The sequence below is a fragment of the Lonchura striata genome, chromosome 2 (assembly GCF_046129695.1).
Source record: "Lonchura striata isolate bLonStr1 chromosome 2, bLonStr1.mat, whole genome shotgun sequence".
Lineage (NCBI taxonomy): Eukaryota > Metazoa > Chordata > Aves > Passeriformes > Estrildidae > Lonchura > Lonchura striata.
In genome coordinates this window covers 98,692,527-98,710,911 of record NC_134604.1, presented here as the reverse complement: position 1 = coordinate 98,710,911, position 18,385 = coordinate 98,692,527, and the positions used below count along the sequence as shown (strand labels likewise).

The 18,385-nt window shown below is 37.5% G+C and overlaps 1 protein-coding gene across 6 annotated transcripts in view; it reads right to left on the bottom strand.

Moving 5' to 3' along the window:
- Positions 1–18,385, bottom strand: part of FRMPD4 (FERM and PDZ domain containing 4) — a 292,904-nt gene that overhangs the window by 16,921 nt on the left and 257,598 nt on the right. For all 6 annotated transcript variants that reach the window (XM_077781595.1, XM_077781599.1, XM_077781600.1 and 3 more), the window contains 4 exons: positions 13,609–13,654; positions 5,042–5,146; positions 3,813–3,920; positions 733–864 (listed from right to left, as the gene is read on the bottom strand). In XM_077781595.1, the coding sequence (XP_077637721.1) occupies positions 733–864; positions 3,813–3,920; positions 5,042–5,146; positions 13,609–13,654 (391 nt within the window). The remainder of the gene's footprint in view (positions 1–732; positions 865–3,812; positions 3,921–5,041; positions 5,147–13,608; positions 13,655–18,385) is intronic.

The window sequence follows — 18,385 nt, the reverse complement described above, 5'->3', positions numbered from 1 at the left end:
CTTCTAAGATTCCATTTCTCCTTTTTCCTTCTTTTTCCAATTTAACTGAAATTAAAAAAAAAATACTAATGTTCTCATGAAACACAGAAATATAATAGAAAAATTTCAGGCTAAAAAATTTGGCAAAATTATAAGCAGATAAAATCAGGGTACTCTGCTGGTAACTGTGAAGAAACTTTAACTTTAGTCACGCTTCCCTGATCCAAGGAAGAAAGTCACACCAACATTTTCTCTGCCACATTTCATCATCAATGAAGTGACATAATGTACCTCTGTGTAAACAAGCCAAATTTAACTTCATCAGAAAGAGGATTATTCCCTGTCACAGAGATACAGCTCTGTGTAATCAAATTGGAACAAAATACCAAAATAAAGCTTTTAAAGAAATTTAGGCAGACTCTGCTTCTCGGAATTGTTACCATGGATTTGCCAGCTGTTGGGTATGTTCACTAGCTGAGCCTTGTGTGAGACCAAAGGCATTTTTCAGATTTCAATCTGACTTTTTAATTCTTAATATTTTTGAAAGGTTCAATGAAATTTTATAACACTTTTATAACACAAAATTCCTGTGACAACCTTATTTTTACAATCACATCTAAATATCCTAGCTATTTGATAGTCTGTATCAAACTAAAAAGCTTGCAGCTAACTCATTTGAGCAATGAAAAAAACGGGTAATTTACTGATTAAGCTGTCTCATGAATATCTGTTTTCATATACCATTACACAAACCTGAGTTAGAGTCTCTTGTTCATGTAGCAGAAGAAGTTTTGTTCCAGATCCTTCAACTCTCTGCTCCAGCATTAGGGAGAAGTGTTCAATACACTTGATGGAAAGCTTTTCTTGGAGTGTTAAGATGACATCCTAAATAACAAAGGATTTATAAAAAGCGCTTAAATTCATGAAATGCTTGGGACCCAGTTCTTCACTGCCACACACCCTGGATGTACCCAGCACAGGGCAGAAGCCCAGGCTTTGTGCCTATTTTGCACAAGTTTCCAGGACATGACAACAATTCCTCAAACAACCCCAAGATGGTAACAGATATGAACATGAGAAATACATAAATGGGATTGCCAGGAATGGACAACATTCTGTTGTGATTTAACATGTAAATCATATTGGTGTGGCCCATAAATCATATCCGTCTCCCTGGAAATAAAACTCATCAGCAAAGGAGACGTGATCTTACTGCTATTCCCTCCCCTTTGTTTTGGAGCCACGTCATCAAGCAGACAGACCAAATTTATAAATTCAACAAAAAAATTTAGGTGAATGGCCTTTATTTGTTTTTATGGCAAATGTTTTTTTAAAATTTCACTTCTTGAGTTTTAAATGCTGACAGAAAAGTCAGAGATGATGATATCTGTGCAGAGCAATAGCTCTAAACTGATGGACCATATCAATTTTTAGAGACTCCCGATTAGCTTTTTTCATACTGAATTATGACTAAGGATAGTTAACTTGGGAGTGACTGTATCTAAAATAAAAGCTAAACAAAGTTCTTCACAAAACCGTTTAACTAATCCCTACCTTACTTTTATATAATACTTTGTGAGTGTATGCAGATTATTAATATAATTTGTCAAGGTATCTTTTTCTTTAGTGAATGCTGTAGGAAAAAGGAATACATAGAAACCCATCATTTAGAAATAGTTTCACAGTATGTTGGTGACAAGATTAAAACATTTTCTTCCATCTGAAAGATTTTCAGATATACATAAGTATCCAGATGGATAGGATTTACTAAGATCATGATAAATTGTAATCCAAGTGTTTTAACATAATTTAGGAAGATTAATTGATCAATTATAGCATGTTTATGGAAAATCAAGACCAAACTGGTGGAAAGATGAAAAAATGTATGTGGGAAGATGGTGACAGCTCTCTACAATGTAGAGAATATAAGATAGCATTAATGAATTGTTAGCTATCACTCTAAATAATGAAGGCTAATATTATATAATTCTGACCAATGGGGAATTTATAACTTACATATTTAATCTACTTTTATACTTGTAAACTATGCTAAAAGACTATGGGCATAACAGTAACATGAAGCAGCATAATACTAAATATAACCTTTTAAGAGAGGGTAGTAACAGCACTGCTTTCCACCACTATCTCTTCTGGGCCTTTTAAAATGAGGCTAAGGCACACAGCCTCTGAATTACTGCACTAAAGATTTTGCTTTTCCTCTCATCTGATAATTTAAAAGTCAGCCGGGTGCCGTGACCCAGCAATATGGAAAGTGAGGACTGCAGGTTAGGTGCTGCTTGCACCTTTATTTTAAAGTGGTGAACTACTGGACTGCTAGAGGTGAAAAAACCTGCATTTACCTTGACTCACGTGGGTCATGTCACCCCAGTTAAGCCAAGAAGCAACAATCCACATCCACCCATCCACACATATACACACAGATGCAAGAATATGTCATTTATTTCTGCAGGCCTCAGAATATGCAATTGCCTGAATTAGATGCAAAGGAAATTATTCTTACCAATAATCAAAATTACTACATTCAAAGCAGGTTTACAACATCAATACAGCTAGGTAACTGAGTCCACATGGGTATCTGTGCCAATGACTTCAGATTTGACATTTGGTTTGACAGTACGTGACACATCCATGACAGAACTACTAAAAACTAATGTAATGTGATGGCCAAAGACTGGTCTTCAGGGGCAAAACATCCTGGAATAGGTTGGTTGTTTTATGCTTATAACAGAAAATACTAGAAAATGGGCTTGTGCACCTTGGAAGGGTATGGAGACCTCACTACCTATGTGAGTAATGTCTCCTATTTCTTCACCAGCCAAATTTTCAAATGAACTCAAGGAATTCAGTATCCCATGGAAGGAATGCTTGTATCCATACCTGAACTCAACTTAAGGCATATATGCTACATTTATTAACAAATGTTGCATGACATTTTTATGTGTGACTCTAGCATCTATTTTGCCATCAGACTGGAGTAAATTTCTTGTCTGCCTTAGTAAATAAATCTTTGCTGCTCTAACTGGTTGAGCATGCTGCTGTATCACAGTGAGCACAAAGGCAGCCTTTCTTCTAATATGCCTGGTTTTACAATCCCTTAAATCTAGCTAAATCTGGTATCCCCAGCCTTCATCGATCATCTCACCCATGCCCCTGTCATGTCTCAGTGTCCCAAGTGTGCATGCTGTCATGCAATGAGCTAGATTTGGTAACCAATCCGTGCTGAAAGTAGCTTCCCCAAACAGTAATGCTAGCTCTGCTTGCTTACCGTGCTACTCCAGGGCTCTCACTGACACTGATGATGCCTCTGATTTAGGAACCCACATGGAACAGTGTCACAGACGTTCCCTGGCAGACTCAGTTTTGTGCCAGGGCTTTACCTTTTTGTTTCTGCATGTGAAATGTGCTATGGAAAGTGTAAAGGGCACTGCGCTGAGGTGAGTAATTTATCACCAACATAATCCTACAATATTCCATCCTAAATTCACTGAATGATAAGCTGGATGATATTCAATCAGTAACTGGCATCTTAATCTTCTTAGCTCTTGACTTTGCTGACGAATCATGCTAGTGTTCAGCAGCATATCAAAATGATACAAGCACAAAATTTTGACTGTGCTCCAAGCACATTAAAATCATCACTTCTTCTTTGCTGACAATAAAATACATTTTTAGGAGCAGAAAAAGGGACCAAATCCTCATTATTTTTGAACTAAGAGACAGCTCAAACTGAACACACCAGTAATTTTGTTCTTAAAGCATTCCAAGTAAATGATAATTGCTGAAGGTCTCATACCAAGGAATAGCTATCTTACCTTTATTGAAGTGCTGCAGTCAAAACGGAAAGATTTGGTTTGTCCATTTTCAAGATATACCTTTAGAACATTTGGCATGAAAAGAAGTGAGTTGTCCTTAACTGTTTCCTGTCAAGCAAATTAGTGAATCAGATTACAACATGCAACAAGAGAAATATAAACGCTGTTCTATCAAGAAGTACATCATTCTGACAGAAAAGCAAAAACTGAGAAGGAAGGTGTTGGCCCAAACTGAAAGTAGAAATATCTGTGCCCTGCAAGGGTCTAGCCAGACTCATTACAGCTGCCCTCTACAGGTTTCTGTCTGGGAAAAATATGACCGTTCACATACATTTTATGTCTGCCTTGGAGTACTCTCTTTCCCTAAATATTATCTGTCTGACAATAAGTATTGCCTCTGAAGTTAAAACATTTTCACTACAATAGAAAGATGGATTACTGTTTCTCTGAATATAGTGAGCTATTTAGTATGTTCAATCTAAAAAATGGAAACTACAGTTTGTTAGTAAGGATTACAATCAAGGTAATTAACATGTTCATCATAGGGGGATATTAAATGCTGCTATTTCTTTCATCATTTAAGTAGAGAAATATATAACATTGCTACCTAATTTGATGATTCATAACCAGTGTAGCAAAATAAAGAGGAAAAAGGAAGGAAAACAAATCTTTGAATATTTTGTTTGCTTCTTTTTATTTTAAAAAGCAGAAATTGCTTTAGAAAAAATGCAGTATCAATTTAGGTTTGGAGAAGAGTTGGCTAAAGACATCAGTGTAGAATGATGCTCTGGTGAATTATGAAAATGAGCTGGGAGTTCATGTCTGAGGAGGAGCTCAGTGCCTCTCAAAGGGAGGCTGACTTTGCCTGAGGTCTGGAAACAATAAGTTCAAGGAGATAAAACAAATTTTAAAGCAGTCTGTAAGGTTAATCTGTTTTAAAATTAAAATCTTAATCAGTTTTTCTGACAGGGTACCTCTCTTGAGCTTATGGATTTTATGAAAACAAAGTTGATCTGAAGAAACCAACAGACAAACACTATCAAGACTATAAAGACAAATATATGTGTTAACACCACAAAATTCATTCACTAGCAGCTTAATTATCTTTTGAAAACTTCAGAAACAGAAAAACCCTTCACTTTGCAAGCCTGTCACTGCTTTTTCTCCCTTTGCTGTACCTTTGGATGACATGCACAACCCTTTCTGAGGTTAAACAGCTGAATACTCACCGACACCTGCCCATTGATAATTACTTCCTCAGAGAAGCGCACTTTAACAGGATTGGACTTCAATCTTGCCTTTTTTGCAGCACTAATAAAAGCTGATTTAGGAGACTGGAAGAAAAGATGATGACAAGATATATCACATAACTTAAAATTAAAATCTTTCTTTCCTTTTTTGTTATTCCCGCTGTTTCTTATATGCTGGGAACCCATGCATACAGTAACATTTTGCATACAGAAGAATGGAAATGCAGTCAAACCATTATGCATCCTAAGGTAACCTCTATGTACATACATATAAGGAAACATCAGTACATACTGAATATACTGGAAATTATCCCACTGTTAGACTGGAGGGATGAGAAGGCTCTCAGCACACACAAATCCTGTAGTGCTCCCGCAATGACTGCTGTCACCCAACCTTGCTTGCATGAAGGGACACTGACCAGAAACCTACCAGCGACCCTTTCTTTACAGACTGAATGGAAAATCTTTGCATAATCTGTGATCTACTGGATAGACATACACACAACTTTTGCAAAAAAAAAGTGTCTATGAGGTCTCCAAATACAGTGGCATCTCATTGTATCTGTCCACTTCAGAACACAGGTGAAAAGCACCAAGAGGCATGTGCAGGCTATCAGGTTTCCCCTGAAGGCATTTCTTAAAGACACCCTGTGCAAGGCATGCCAGCAGTATTGACATGTTGTAGGGCTTCATGGATTAGAAGTGTAGAAGCATTCCGAATTTTCTTCTGGGACCTACCTGACTTTTACCTACTACATCATGCAATAAGTTCACCTGTTTTCAGCCCTGGGGGAAAAAAAAAATCTCCTCATTTGAGAAATGTGATTAACAGCTACTTTTTAGTAACAAATTAAATATTCAATGGGATTTCTATTTTCAGCAGCCGAAGTGAGGTTGGTTTATTCTCAGGTCAGTTACAAACACAGTGCTTCTGGCGTTGCCTCACTTCATAACTGTGATAATGGGCAATGGAGACTTTCTCATTTTGGCTGGAAGTCACTGGGCTCTTTTGGGCCAGGTTTTGATCCATTTGTTTCATGAAAATATGAATTAAGAATTTCAGAATCTTACTCTAAGTCCTGAGAAGTGGTCTTACCAGTTTTGAGTAAAGACTTACATCATATTGGTTTTCTTGTGAGAAATAAGTGGAGGCACAAGAGGTGATTATCAGTGTGGCATGAAAGCTGTCCATGTAAACATGGGAAGTCTCGTTACTATCACTCAAATTCTGACTCAACTGACAATCTGCAGGAGTAATGGAGTAGTCCAAGGTAGAAACAATATGTCTCTGATCTCTGCTTTAAAATTTATTTTCTTGTGATGCAGAAGCCTTGTTTCTAGTAACTAGCAGGAAAAAGTCTAGCTCAATTCTGCATGCCTCAAATCTATCATCACATTGAAAACATGGTAACTATTAACATAGGCTCAGTATCAACCAGTGAACAGGGAATGAACACTGCCACGTTCTCTCAGGAAATATCAGAGACATCCAGTAATTCCTGAGGCACAAAATAGAATCAAGAAATAAAAATAATGCTTCTTTATTTTCACAGTTCATTCTTTCTTATGTCTCTAGCACATATGACTACACAATAATCAATACTTGTAAATAACAGATAATTCAGCCCCATGAACAAACCAAGCCCAGCTTCCAGAATCAGTGCTGAAAAAAGTGGAAGGTTCCCTGAAGTTTTGAAACGACCACCAAAAAAAAAAAATAAAAGGAATAGTGCAAAAAAAACCCCCCCAAAAAACAAGCATCTCAGGGTGGGGGACCTTGTTCACTTCTTCAGCAAGAGGGGACAACTTCAAATTGCTGAAGCAGTTTAAATACTGTCCCCTGGAGATTAATTCCTAGAAAGACACAGTACAAAACAGTACCATGACTAATATAACAACTCTAGAGGTGTCTTCTCTGATTTCCTTCCTCTCCATGTAGTCCTCCTCTGCAATCTATCTGGCACCCAAGTAATAGAATGCAAACTGTTGCAGCAGGATTAGGCTACTGGCTTTTCCTTGCAAGAACATGGGGAAAACAGTGGCTTTCTCTTACTATTCTTGCTTGAAAAAATCTCTGTACTGTTGCTTGCTCTTATTACAGATGAGTCACCAGTCTAGCCTCTCTTAACAGGCAGACTGCCAAACTTTTTCTGGATTCTGGCAAGGTTAATCCCATACAGCAAATCTAGCAAACCACTATGTGTCCCTATTACTCTCTACAACGTCTTTCTTTTTCTCTCTACAGCCTCGAAAGTCACTTGCAGGAGGCATAAACACTTAAATTATGTTATTGCAAAAACGTAATTAGACAACTAAAGATTTGAACATATGTGGGCTCCCAAGACCCCCTTTGGGATGTGGGGTTTAATGTAGCTATTGCACAGCCAGGGGAGCATGCCATTGTCTACCATGAAACATGGTGCTTCTTTCATTTCCACTTTCGCTGTGGCGACATGGGAAGGACTCTGGCCTTTTGCCAGGCACTCCGGGCGAGCCTGGAGCAGACTGTTTTCCAAAAAGCTCCAAACTATAACTAGGGCTGTAAGAAAATGAAACAGCTGTGACAGGTATGTGGAAGAACATTCTCTGCTGGTTAAAGGTTTGAGTAATAGCACAGCTTTTGCATTTAATTGTGCAATATCATTGTTTCTACCTCTGCATCAACTTGACATTTTCTCATTGGGAATAGAAGTGTTTCCAAAGGATGTGCAAATACCTGGGAAAATAGTTGGGTTTGATTGCTGGAACTTGCCTGTCTAATAAAGCCTCAGCAAGATGATGTGCAGCTCTATTGTATTTTAATGTCTTTAGGTTTGTAGAAGAATCCTATCACTTAATGCTTACATAGTGCCAGAAAATAATTCATTTATTTGTTGATGTTCTGTGTTTAGCCATTATTCTCAGTTAATGACCTTAAGCAGGAGGTGTTTACACTAATGCAGGACATCTATCACTGCAAGTAAAGTATTTGCATTGTCACATATAAAAATAGCTTAATTAGAGTGACTTTTGTAAAATGAGGGCACACATTTTAACAAGGAGTCAAAATAATTCAAAACCCCCAAACTTTACTCTGTGTGACCTAAGACCTATTTCCTATTAAAAGCTCAAATTTATCAGGATTTTAAATAATTTTTACTTGTTTACATAGAATTCAAAGGAAAATATCAGCTGATCATTTCAAGACTGCCTAGAGAAACTGCTAACAAGAAAAATGCAGCATTGCAGAGGTATACTTTGAGGAAATAAAAGTGAAGACCTAGACCCTATTTGAACCCTGACTGCAATCAACGGGTTTTCCATCAGCAGGTTAAAACACAAAAGATTGCAGAGTAGACTTTCAGGAAAATGCTAATTTCTCATTTTTTAGACTTCTCAAAATTAGATCCTATATTTGTCAGCAGCATCAGAGCAGGTCATTTATTGATAGATTTTAGAAACAATATCCTACATTATGAAGGAAACTTTTGATGCAAGTAAAAATGCCTAGTGCTTCAAGCACTTTTGCAGGTAAACTATAATTTGTAAAGGAAAATTATATATATATATATTTATATATAATATATAATATATATCATATATAAAATATATATATAAAAAACTATAGATTGTGAAGGAAGGGGGTTTTATTTGCTGAAAAAGCCTCTTTGAGTGCTCTCACTAGCAGAGGTGCTGCAACAGCAAAACCTTTGCTCATTCTCAAGAAAAAAAAAGGAATTAGTAGCTAGAAGAGCACAGTGTAGTACTGAGAAATCATAAAGAAATAGAATGACAGCAGTATAGGACAATAACAAGGCAAAAAGAAAACCTGCTCTGTGACAGTAAGCATTAAAATTAGAAATACTTCATTTAAAACTACAGAAATACTATAGTTTTTAAATAGTCACAGAGTGTATATATGCAATAAATTTTAAGCTTGTTGACTAAAACCAGTCATTAGTTTAATTTCAAAATATTAACTTTGCTAGAAAATAAGGAAAAATTGCATAAGTACAAAAAATGTGTTGACTTTTTGGTACACTGCTAACGGCAATTACAAGCAGCAGTATTTAACAAGCAAATAAAAGGTGAGTAAGAGGAAGAATTACATTTATTAAGTGGAACAGGACATAATGCCCAAAGGCAAACTAAATATGGTAATTCATAGCTGTGAACAAGGCTGAAAAGACTACACTGGCTCACAAGAGCATTGTAGAAGAGCAAGTAGGGACATGGAAAAAATAATGTGGAGAAGTGTTACCACACAGTAATTTGTGATAACCACATGTCACTGACAGAGGATCATCAGGAGTATTTCTTTGTTAAACTCTTGGCACAAATTTAATTGCTGGAATAGTGCTCAGATATGGGTTCTCTCTTAAAAAGCTGGCAATCTATCATAGACAATTGTATTTAGTTGTTTCCATTATTTATATTTTACCATTTTTAGATGGCAGTCACAGTCTGATCATTAGTCCCACAAACTCTCAATAAGATTGTTACCACAAGCATTATGATCCATAAATGTTATTTATTGTAGTTTTTCTGCAACTGTTGTGTTTCAAAAGTATAACCATGTTAAAACAAGAAGCATCTCTTTCAAAACAGAAGATTGTATCTTTTTTCCATTGCAAAATTTAATGCACAGCAAAATTGCCATAGCTCTCAGCCAGACCTGGACTTTATCCAAGAAGCTTATGAGATTAATCATTAAAGCAATCTATCAAATGATCTCTGCATATAAAATCTTTAAGGATATCAAACAGGCAAGTTATTTAAGTAATGCTTAAAACTTAATAAGGCAACAATCAGAATGATAGTCCATTTACAGAATAAAACAGTCAGAAATTATAATCAAATGCCATACTTCCAGAAATCAAAACTTTGAACTACTTTAACTGCTTGAGCTGCTCGGTGACCTCCTTAGGAGCACTGGTGATAAGAACCTAACAGAGATTTGTAGATTGATGAAAAGTAAAAGATAGCCTAATGCTTTGGCTTAGTCACAATTAAAATGAAATTTTAATGTGTTTAAGCATTAAACAAAACTTAATGCATTTAAGAAAAAATTATCTGCAAAAGCTTTCAAAGAGTACTAAGTAAACTATAGAGTACTATAAATCTAGATTACATCTGCTTTCACCTGAAATCATAAAGGATGGTTACTTAAATGCAAAATCAAACTACACTCTAAATAGCACAAATAAAACCAATTAAGAAATAGCACTTTTGTAATCCATCTTGGCAGATATTTTTCATGGTAGAAGGAAAATCACCATCAAGAAGAGAGATCAATGAAATGTTTGTAGAGGTGTATTTCTGTCAAGAACAGGGAAGAAATTCAGTCTTTATTTAAAAGCTCTTATTTTCCTTTGTCTGGTTTATACTTTATCATCCCAGTTTTATTGCAAAATAGTAAAAGGAAACAAGGAGGAGGCAAAATTAAACAAATGGGGAAAATACATGTGCATCATAATTTTTGAAGGCATAAATATTATTTCCAAACTGTAAGGCAAATTGTATTTGCCAGAGGATCCCCTGCACAGAAGACCAGGACAAGTACACAGCTGGAGTCAGCAACACCCAGGGGTTGCAAAGGCTGAAAGAGATGCCAACAGGCTCAGGCACTACTGACAGTAACAGCGTGGCAGAATGAGGGCCAGCATGGACCAGATCTTCCAAGTGACTCAGGACTACCCAGGCAACCTTGCAGCCCAAGGTTTGCATAAACTGAGGGGTCTTGCACTGCTTCAGGGCCAAAGCTTGGCTGCACAAGCTGCCTTCATCCCAACTGCTCCACATCCCTACCGACACCCTTGCTTCCACTGCAGAAAAAAATTGAAGCTGAAAGCAGTAAGGGGAAGATGCTATGAGTCAATTAAACCCTGGTCTGGACAGGTAGGGAGCTACAATAATACTGCACACATGACGTCTGCCAGGTGCAACAATCCTGCAGTCAAGGCCCTCCCAACCAGTTCATTACACTAAGCATCCCAACTTTGGGGTAAAAATCAGTCAATTAAAGCTAGCACCAACATGCAGGCATTAATCTCATCTTCTAACTGCTCTGCACACATTCTTGCAGAGACTGTCTTCTTGCCTACATAAACTTAAATGTCTATCATCCCCAAAACCACAAGTGCTTTGTCTGCTGAGGTAGAGCTGGGGGACTCTGACAGACATACCAGAGTGGGCTGATGCAAATTCATGTACAAAATGGGCACATCAGTCCAAATGGCTGACAGAAAAGTGTTTCAGTACCATCCTTAGCTCAGTGACACATAGAGGTATTTCAGCTATTGATTAGATTTTGCTGCTACTTAATGAGAGGAGTAGATTCTGTCTTGTCAGGCCTCACAAAGAGCTTGAACAAATGGAAGGTACCTCAAAAATCACCCAGTTCCAAGCCCTCTGACATGGTCAGGGATATCTTCTAATAGATAAGGTGGCTCAGAGCTCCATTCAACCTGGCCTTGAACACTTCCAGGGATGGGACGTCTGCAACTTCTCTGGGGTCCTTGTTCCAGTGCATCACCACCCTCAGAGTAAACAATTTCCTTCTAATGTCTAGTCTAAACCTATACTCTTTCAGTTCAAAGCTACTACCCCTTGTCCAGTCACTACATGCAACACCTCACACTTGGTTATGTTAAACCTCAGGAAATTTCCATGGGCTCACTTCTTGAGCCTGTCCAAGTCCCTCTGGTCCTTCAAGTGTGTCAACCATCCCATTTTACTTGGTTTCACCTATAAATCTGCTGAGGATGCACCTAATCCCTTTGTCTACATCATTGACAAAGATATTAAATAACACTGGTGCCATTACAGATTCCTGAGGGAAGCCATTTGTCACTGATGCCCAACTGATGATGGGGATTCTGAGAGACTGACCACAACCCTCTGGATGTGAGCATCCAACAAATTCTTCATCCATCTAACAGTGCCCCTAACAAATTCATCTCTCTCCAATTTAGAGAGAAGGATGTTGTGGAGGACTGTGCCAAAGGCTTTACAGAAGCCCTGATAAAAGGTGTCTGTAGCCCTTCCCTTGTCCAATGATGCAGTCACTTCATAGAAAGCCACTACATTGGTCAGGCAAGACTGGTCATGACTTTCCTTCTTTTCCAGGTTAAAGCCTGGAGAAGAACTGTACCTGTGCCATAAGGTATTCCATTGAACACGGAGTGCATAATTTATTTGGGTTTCAGCTTCCCTTACATTCAGTCCATACAGGGCTTGTTCTCAGTCCAGCAGCACAATGATAAGAGGCCACAGCACCTCACAGATGTAGTGCTACACTTTGCTGGCCACTTTGAAGGACTACACATAGGTGCACTAAAGCACATGCCCTTTCTTCACCTGACATTTATAGACAAGAATTAAGTCTGTCAATGGATGAAATCTGCATAAAAAAAAGTGGATGAGGATTTCTTTTCCCCCATTATATATATTCACTGTGACCTAAACCACTGGCTGTAAACCAGCAAGAATTAAAGGCAGACAGGTTCTTTATTTAGTCAGACCAGGCCTCATTTTCATTTAGGGTGATTGATATTGATCCCAGATCTCTGATCCCAGATCACACTCCTGACAGACGTCTTACTTCAGGGTGGCAGCCCCTGCCTGCTTTTGCTGTGGAATGCATGCTTTTCCCCCCACAAATTAGGTGTGCTGCAGATTGACTTCTAGAAAGGTACAGGACAAGTAAAGCTGCATGGCAACCTCAAAACTAACCAGAAAGGCTAATGACTACTACAAAGACACACAGTTGCATTTTCAAGATGTACATTTTGGCAGCTTCCTCAGATAAACTTGTTTTCAAGTCTTTGTGTCAAATCCACTTAATCTCTTATTCTTGTGTGAAAAGGATGCAATTATCCCTTGTTAATGAAAACTGCAATGTATCAGGCTAAACAACAGGGAGCCAAATGGACCTGCTGAATCTGAATTGCTCCTGAGCACGGCTGAGGTCCCCCAGCAGCCCGCAATGTACACATGGCTGTGCAGGACAGATGAGTTTCCTCCCCTGGCTTGCCTTCTCCCCTTTTTTCATGGGAGATGAGTTTGAGCTGACAGGTCATGAACCCACTCCCACAAACAACTGAGTGAGTTGCAAAGTCACACCGCATCAAGCAGCTCTGAATGGGCTGCAGTTTCTCCCAGTCCACTCAAGGCAACTTCACATGGTTGCCTGTCTGTCTCTGCTCTTCCTTCACCTCCACAAGCTGGAGATACAGACAGAGCCCTCCCTTAGGTAAGGTACAGCTGGTGCCACCAGGGCAGAATCAAGAAAAACCCAGGAGCTGCAACAAACAAGAAATTGAAGCAGAACTCAGAATTCTGCTCGATCACTTTGAGTTTAAAGACTGTTATTTTTAAATTTACTTATGTAGCCTTTGAGTACAGGATGCAGTAATGCCATCTTAAACACCACCTTTAATAGACACAGCCCTTATTGCACTTCTTTTTATTGCACAGATAATATAGGGACAGAAACAGAATATGGGCAGAAAAAGAAGCTGCTATGTTGCTAGGAAACTAATTCAGAAAACATTGACAATACTTACAGGGTAAGGTTGAACAACAGTAAGGAGGATCGATTCTTTGCAGCTTCTATAAAAAGAAAAAACAAAGTAAAATCAAGTAAAGAGTCATACTTTTATTCACTATTGATAACTAGCTTTTCTTTTTAATGAAGAAAACTGCAGTAATATGGAAGAATGTTTATTACAATGACAGAGCACAGTAGTACAGAGATTAATAATATGCCAAAATAACGATAGGTATTAGGAAATAAGTTTTTTCCAATCAAATAAATTGAATTGGCCTAACTTGGCAGTTTATGCTACAAACTTTTTGCTTCATCAGAGAAACCTGCATGCTGCAATAATAGTTGTCTCTAGCAAGAACAAAATAACCTTTGATTAATTGTATTAGTTCAGCATCTGTAGTCCATGAGTTTATTTTACCTACTTTTCAAATGCAAGTCACTTTAATACCATCTAGCTCTTGTACACTTCAAGCTAAATCTGTTTGAAACAAACAACAGCATTCTCTTTCAAAACAAAAATGAGGATAAAATTTAAATCCCATTCCTTCACTAGATCACCTTTTTAAATGGGTGGGAAAAGACTAATATTTGGTGAATTCTCCCATTAGAATTTATAAGTTTTTACAGGATTGCTAAGGAAAGGTTTTTCTTTCAGTTTAAACAGGTCTTCTTTATGATGAAACAAGTAAATGCAAAACATATGAAAATCTCTAAAAATCCACAACTGATTTATACGATAAAGAGAAGAAATTATTACAAATCTAGATGTGACCAAGTGGCCTAGACAAATAATACATATACTTTAACTCTTGGTGGGTAGATGGGGGTGTTGGATAACTGTGGAAAAGTAAAATGCTAGAAGAAGGAAGACAAGACAATCACAGTTGGTATCTCTTGTATTACCTTTTGATCAGATGGTTGCATTGGTTGATATTAGTTAAGAAAAGGTCAGTTCCCATTTTGTTGAGATAGAATTAAATGTCTCTTGGTTTTACTACTTCCAAACATAAATTGTTAATTTATGTGACTTACCACCTGGCTAAATTTACATGGAATTGATTTTGCATGCCTGACCCCTGAACTAACTAAAAAAATCATACTGAATTATTTGTATATAGGGTCACCTTATAGGCAAAATGACACCTCTGATATGCAACTTAAAAAGCCAAAAGACAAAAAAAATGGAGGAGAGAATGAAGGCTTAGTCAGAAAACTGGTCTGGAAAACCAGTCTATACTTGATAAAGCAAACACATTACTAAATGCCAACAGGGATAACAAATTCTACTTTTGCCAAAGCCATCAGTCATGTAAGAAGTAAAGTCTACTCTAGTATCATGTAACTAAAAAACGTCAGAGCTTCAAGTTTTTACTTTTTTTATTAGATATTTGTAACATTACCACTTTTTTTTTTTTTTTGGAATCTACAAATGCATGTTAAGAAAGGTAATTTATTTCAAGAATGTCATCATCTCGTTGCTATCCATGTCTATCCAATTATTATTGCTATATTAATCTAGGCAGGTTAGTAGACAGAAAGGCTCACAGTTGTTAGTATGGTATAAACTGCAGCCTTGGGATAACTCCACCATGACCAACTGATCTTTTCAATTACTTTGAACTCACTACTTTATGTTTCTCATGCTGTGTATAATTACCACCACCACCACCGCCTCCTGCAGTCCAGCTATGTTACAGAGTTGTCTTTAAAAATAAAATCAGCTTCTCCTGAAAATGTTTTTCAGCTATTCATTATTCTTGGATTAAACCTGTCCAGGTGTCAGGCTAGGCAAGCTTCATCCTAGATTAGCAGTTGCATTTTTTTTTAAATAAAAGATCAAAAGATATATTTGGTGGACAAGATTTTCTCGCAGGATAAACACTTGCATTGGAAGGATGCTAGACTCTGTACCATACATTCAACATCTGAGGCTATAATAAGACCCTTTGGAGTATCTGGATACAATCATGTTACAAATTCAAAAAGTTGGTGTCAAGCACTACACACAAATCCCTCATCACCAAAGTAAACATTTAGTATAGAACTTGTGCTACATACAAAACACAGCACAGTTACAAAAGAAGTAAGTATTTCATTATCAGCTTTTTTGATCTGCAGTACTCAGTCATGACTCCACTGCTCATTTGAAAATTTTCTCAACTAATGATGACAAAACTCTGCAAGACAACTCATCTTTTTCACTTCTGGTATGGCTAGCATATCCTATGGATCTACATGATAAACCTGGCACAGCACTGAAGACTGCCAATTGTACCATCTATTGTATATGTCACAAGAATGGAGTAACAATGACTGACTCTGTGATCTCTGTGTTTTGTAGTTTAAATGTATGTGGACTAACTTATGCCCCTGTGTGACAGTAGAACATACAGACAATTAAGTTTACAGAAACAAGGTACTGAAATGTGAGTTATGACTTTTAAACAATACCTGAAACAGTGGCAAAGGCTAAAAGAACCCAATTGCAGTCTTAGTTTCACCCTGAAATGTCTTTCCTCATTTAAAATGTGGCTAAATAAAAAAAAAAAAAAAAAAGCATAGATTACAGTTATTTGATTACCTTTCATACTTACTTAACAACTACCTAATTATTTCTGTGCTCTTTTAGAGTAACAACTGCAATATCAGCTTAGAAAACAAGCTGCTGACTTTTTGAGCACTCTGCCATCTGAGTGGCTAACACCAACATCACAGCAAAATATCTTCATGTTTCTTTCATTTCCTGACATTAGAACCAAATAGTAATAACAAGGCTAAAATCTGAAAAATCTGATGGGAATTTGTGATTCATCTCTCTGTCCTTCTCCGTGTCCTGCGTGGTGATTATATTTGTCTGTTCTCACTACTCCTCACAGCTACTTAGGCTGCAACAAGAAGAAAATATAGATGGTTTAGTTTGAAAATCAAATTAAGTCTATTATAAAGGTTAAAGCTGCATTACTAAGTATCAGGCATCACGAGCTGCATGAGGCATTAACATTCAGATACAATGCCAGCCTCTGTGAAGTTGAGGCTGGAAATCACTGCCTCTCTTCTGCATCTTGCTAGCTGGAAGAGAGGAAGGGCAAAGGCTAGTGAGGGACATGGGGGAATCCCAGTATCTGAGCCAAATAGAATAAGTGGGTCTGTTATTCATATGCATCCAACAGCAATTATAGCATATAAATAGAATATATATATATCTATATTGCTCTTAAGAAGGAAGAATGAAAAATTGTTTATGCTAATTTATAGCTTCTAGTAATTTTACATACTAGAGGAATACTTGGTTTCTTTCCCACTGAGGATGAACAAATAAAGAATTAATTAAAGCTATAATAAATAATATAGTTTTCAGGGAATACAAATCAGAAAAATCTTCTAACTGTAACTTAGCTGCTTAATTCACAATTAACAATAAATTCTGAAACTCTTTTTCTGAAAGAGTTTTTCTCCGCTATTTTAAAATAATCTCTTTCAATTTGGGTTTCACTATTGATGAGAAAGGTCTGAAGTCCACAATTGCAGATTTTGATGCCCTGATCTGCAGTATGTTTACACTACATTTTTGAAGTACGGAAATGGAAATCAATGGGTCAAAAGCTAACTAAAAAATGTAACAGGTTACCTTAAATGCCCTATTCAAAGCTAAGGAAAGTGGAAACTATCTTTCAATATTATGAATATTAACACAGTATTAATGAGCAAAGAGTTTGCAAAGTCACTGTATTGTGGTAGAGCTGCTTTTCATGATTTTATTGAATGAATCACAGGGTTGGAAGGAACCTTAAAATAAATTAGTTACAACTGAGGATCATTTTTATTTGAGCTGAATATACATTTTTAGATAAAACCTGTTTTACAGTATTCATATTCATCTAGGGAATTTACAAATTTCACTTCCCCAGGCTTTTATCTTGAGCAACAGTTCCCTTGGAAGATTTTTTCCCAGAGATCTAGGTATATGTATTTCCAGGGATGGAGACATCTTCTGGAAGGACCTTGATGGGACAGAGTAGATCCAGTTTAAGGCAGTTTCCTCATTCTCAGTTACACAGCACAGACACACAGAGTGAGCCTTCAGGTCCTGTGATGATGCTGACCTGTCTGAGTTGACCTGAGGCACCTTGATAAACTATCAGACAAACTCAGTATTTATGGACACCTGTGAAACAATGTGTAGGGATCCAGGGAGAAAGGCTTTAAGAAGGGTGTGCTGGGCTGTTTTTGTCAAAGAAGCAGCACTGTGCAGACAAAAACACCCAAGCTAAAAGCCCTCTGCATCAGACAATCCTCCAGCAAGAGCCATGGCATGTGGGGATCTTCCCTTTTCATTTCCATTTCTGCAGAACGCAAACTACTGGCAATAGTTCCATGACTCTAATTGACAAGTACAAAAGATCACACCAAGGTGGAAGCCATGCTACTGTGGGCAGATACCTTTTGGTCTTTTAATTACATCTACCCATAGATAATCACTGTTTTAGCAGCAGGTGAATCATCAGACCTCTCCAAGCCTAGGAAGATACTTTACAGAAAATTTTTAGGTGAACACAGAAAATTATACTTCCTCTAGAGGTTGCCAATATCTGGCAGAACCACTGGAAAAGTGGTAATGGGATTTCAGTCTCTGCCTGTTCACATCTGGGAACTTTCTCTGAAGATCCTGCACACAGAGAGAGATGGGCATTCCTGCCATCACATCACACAGACAAGGCAGGGTACACCACACATGGCATTACATCCCCAACTCCATCTCAGAAGACAGTTGCAGGAATGCAGTAAGCAGGAAG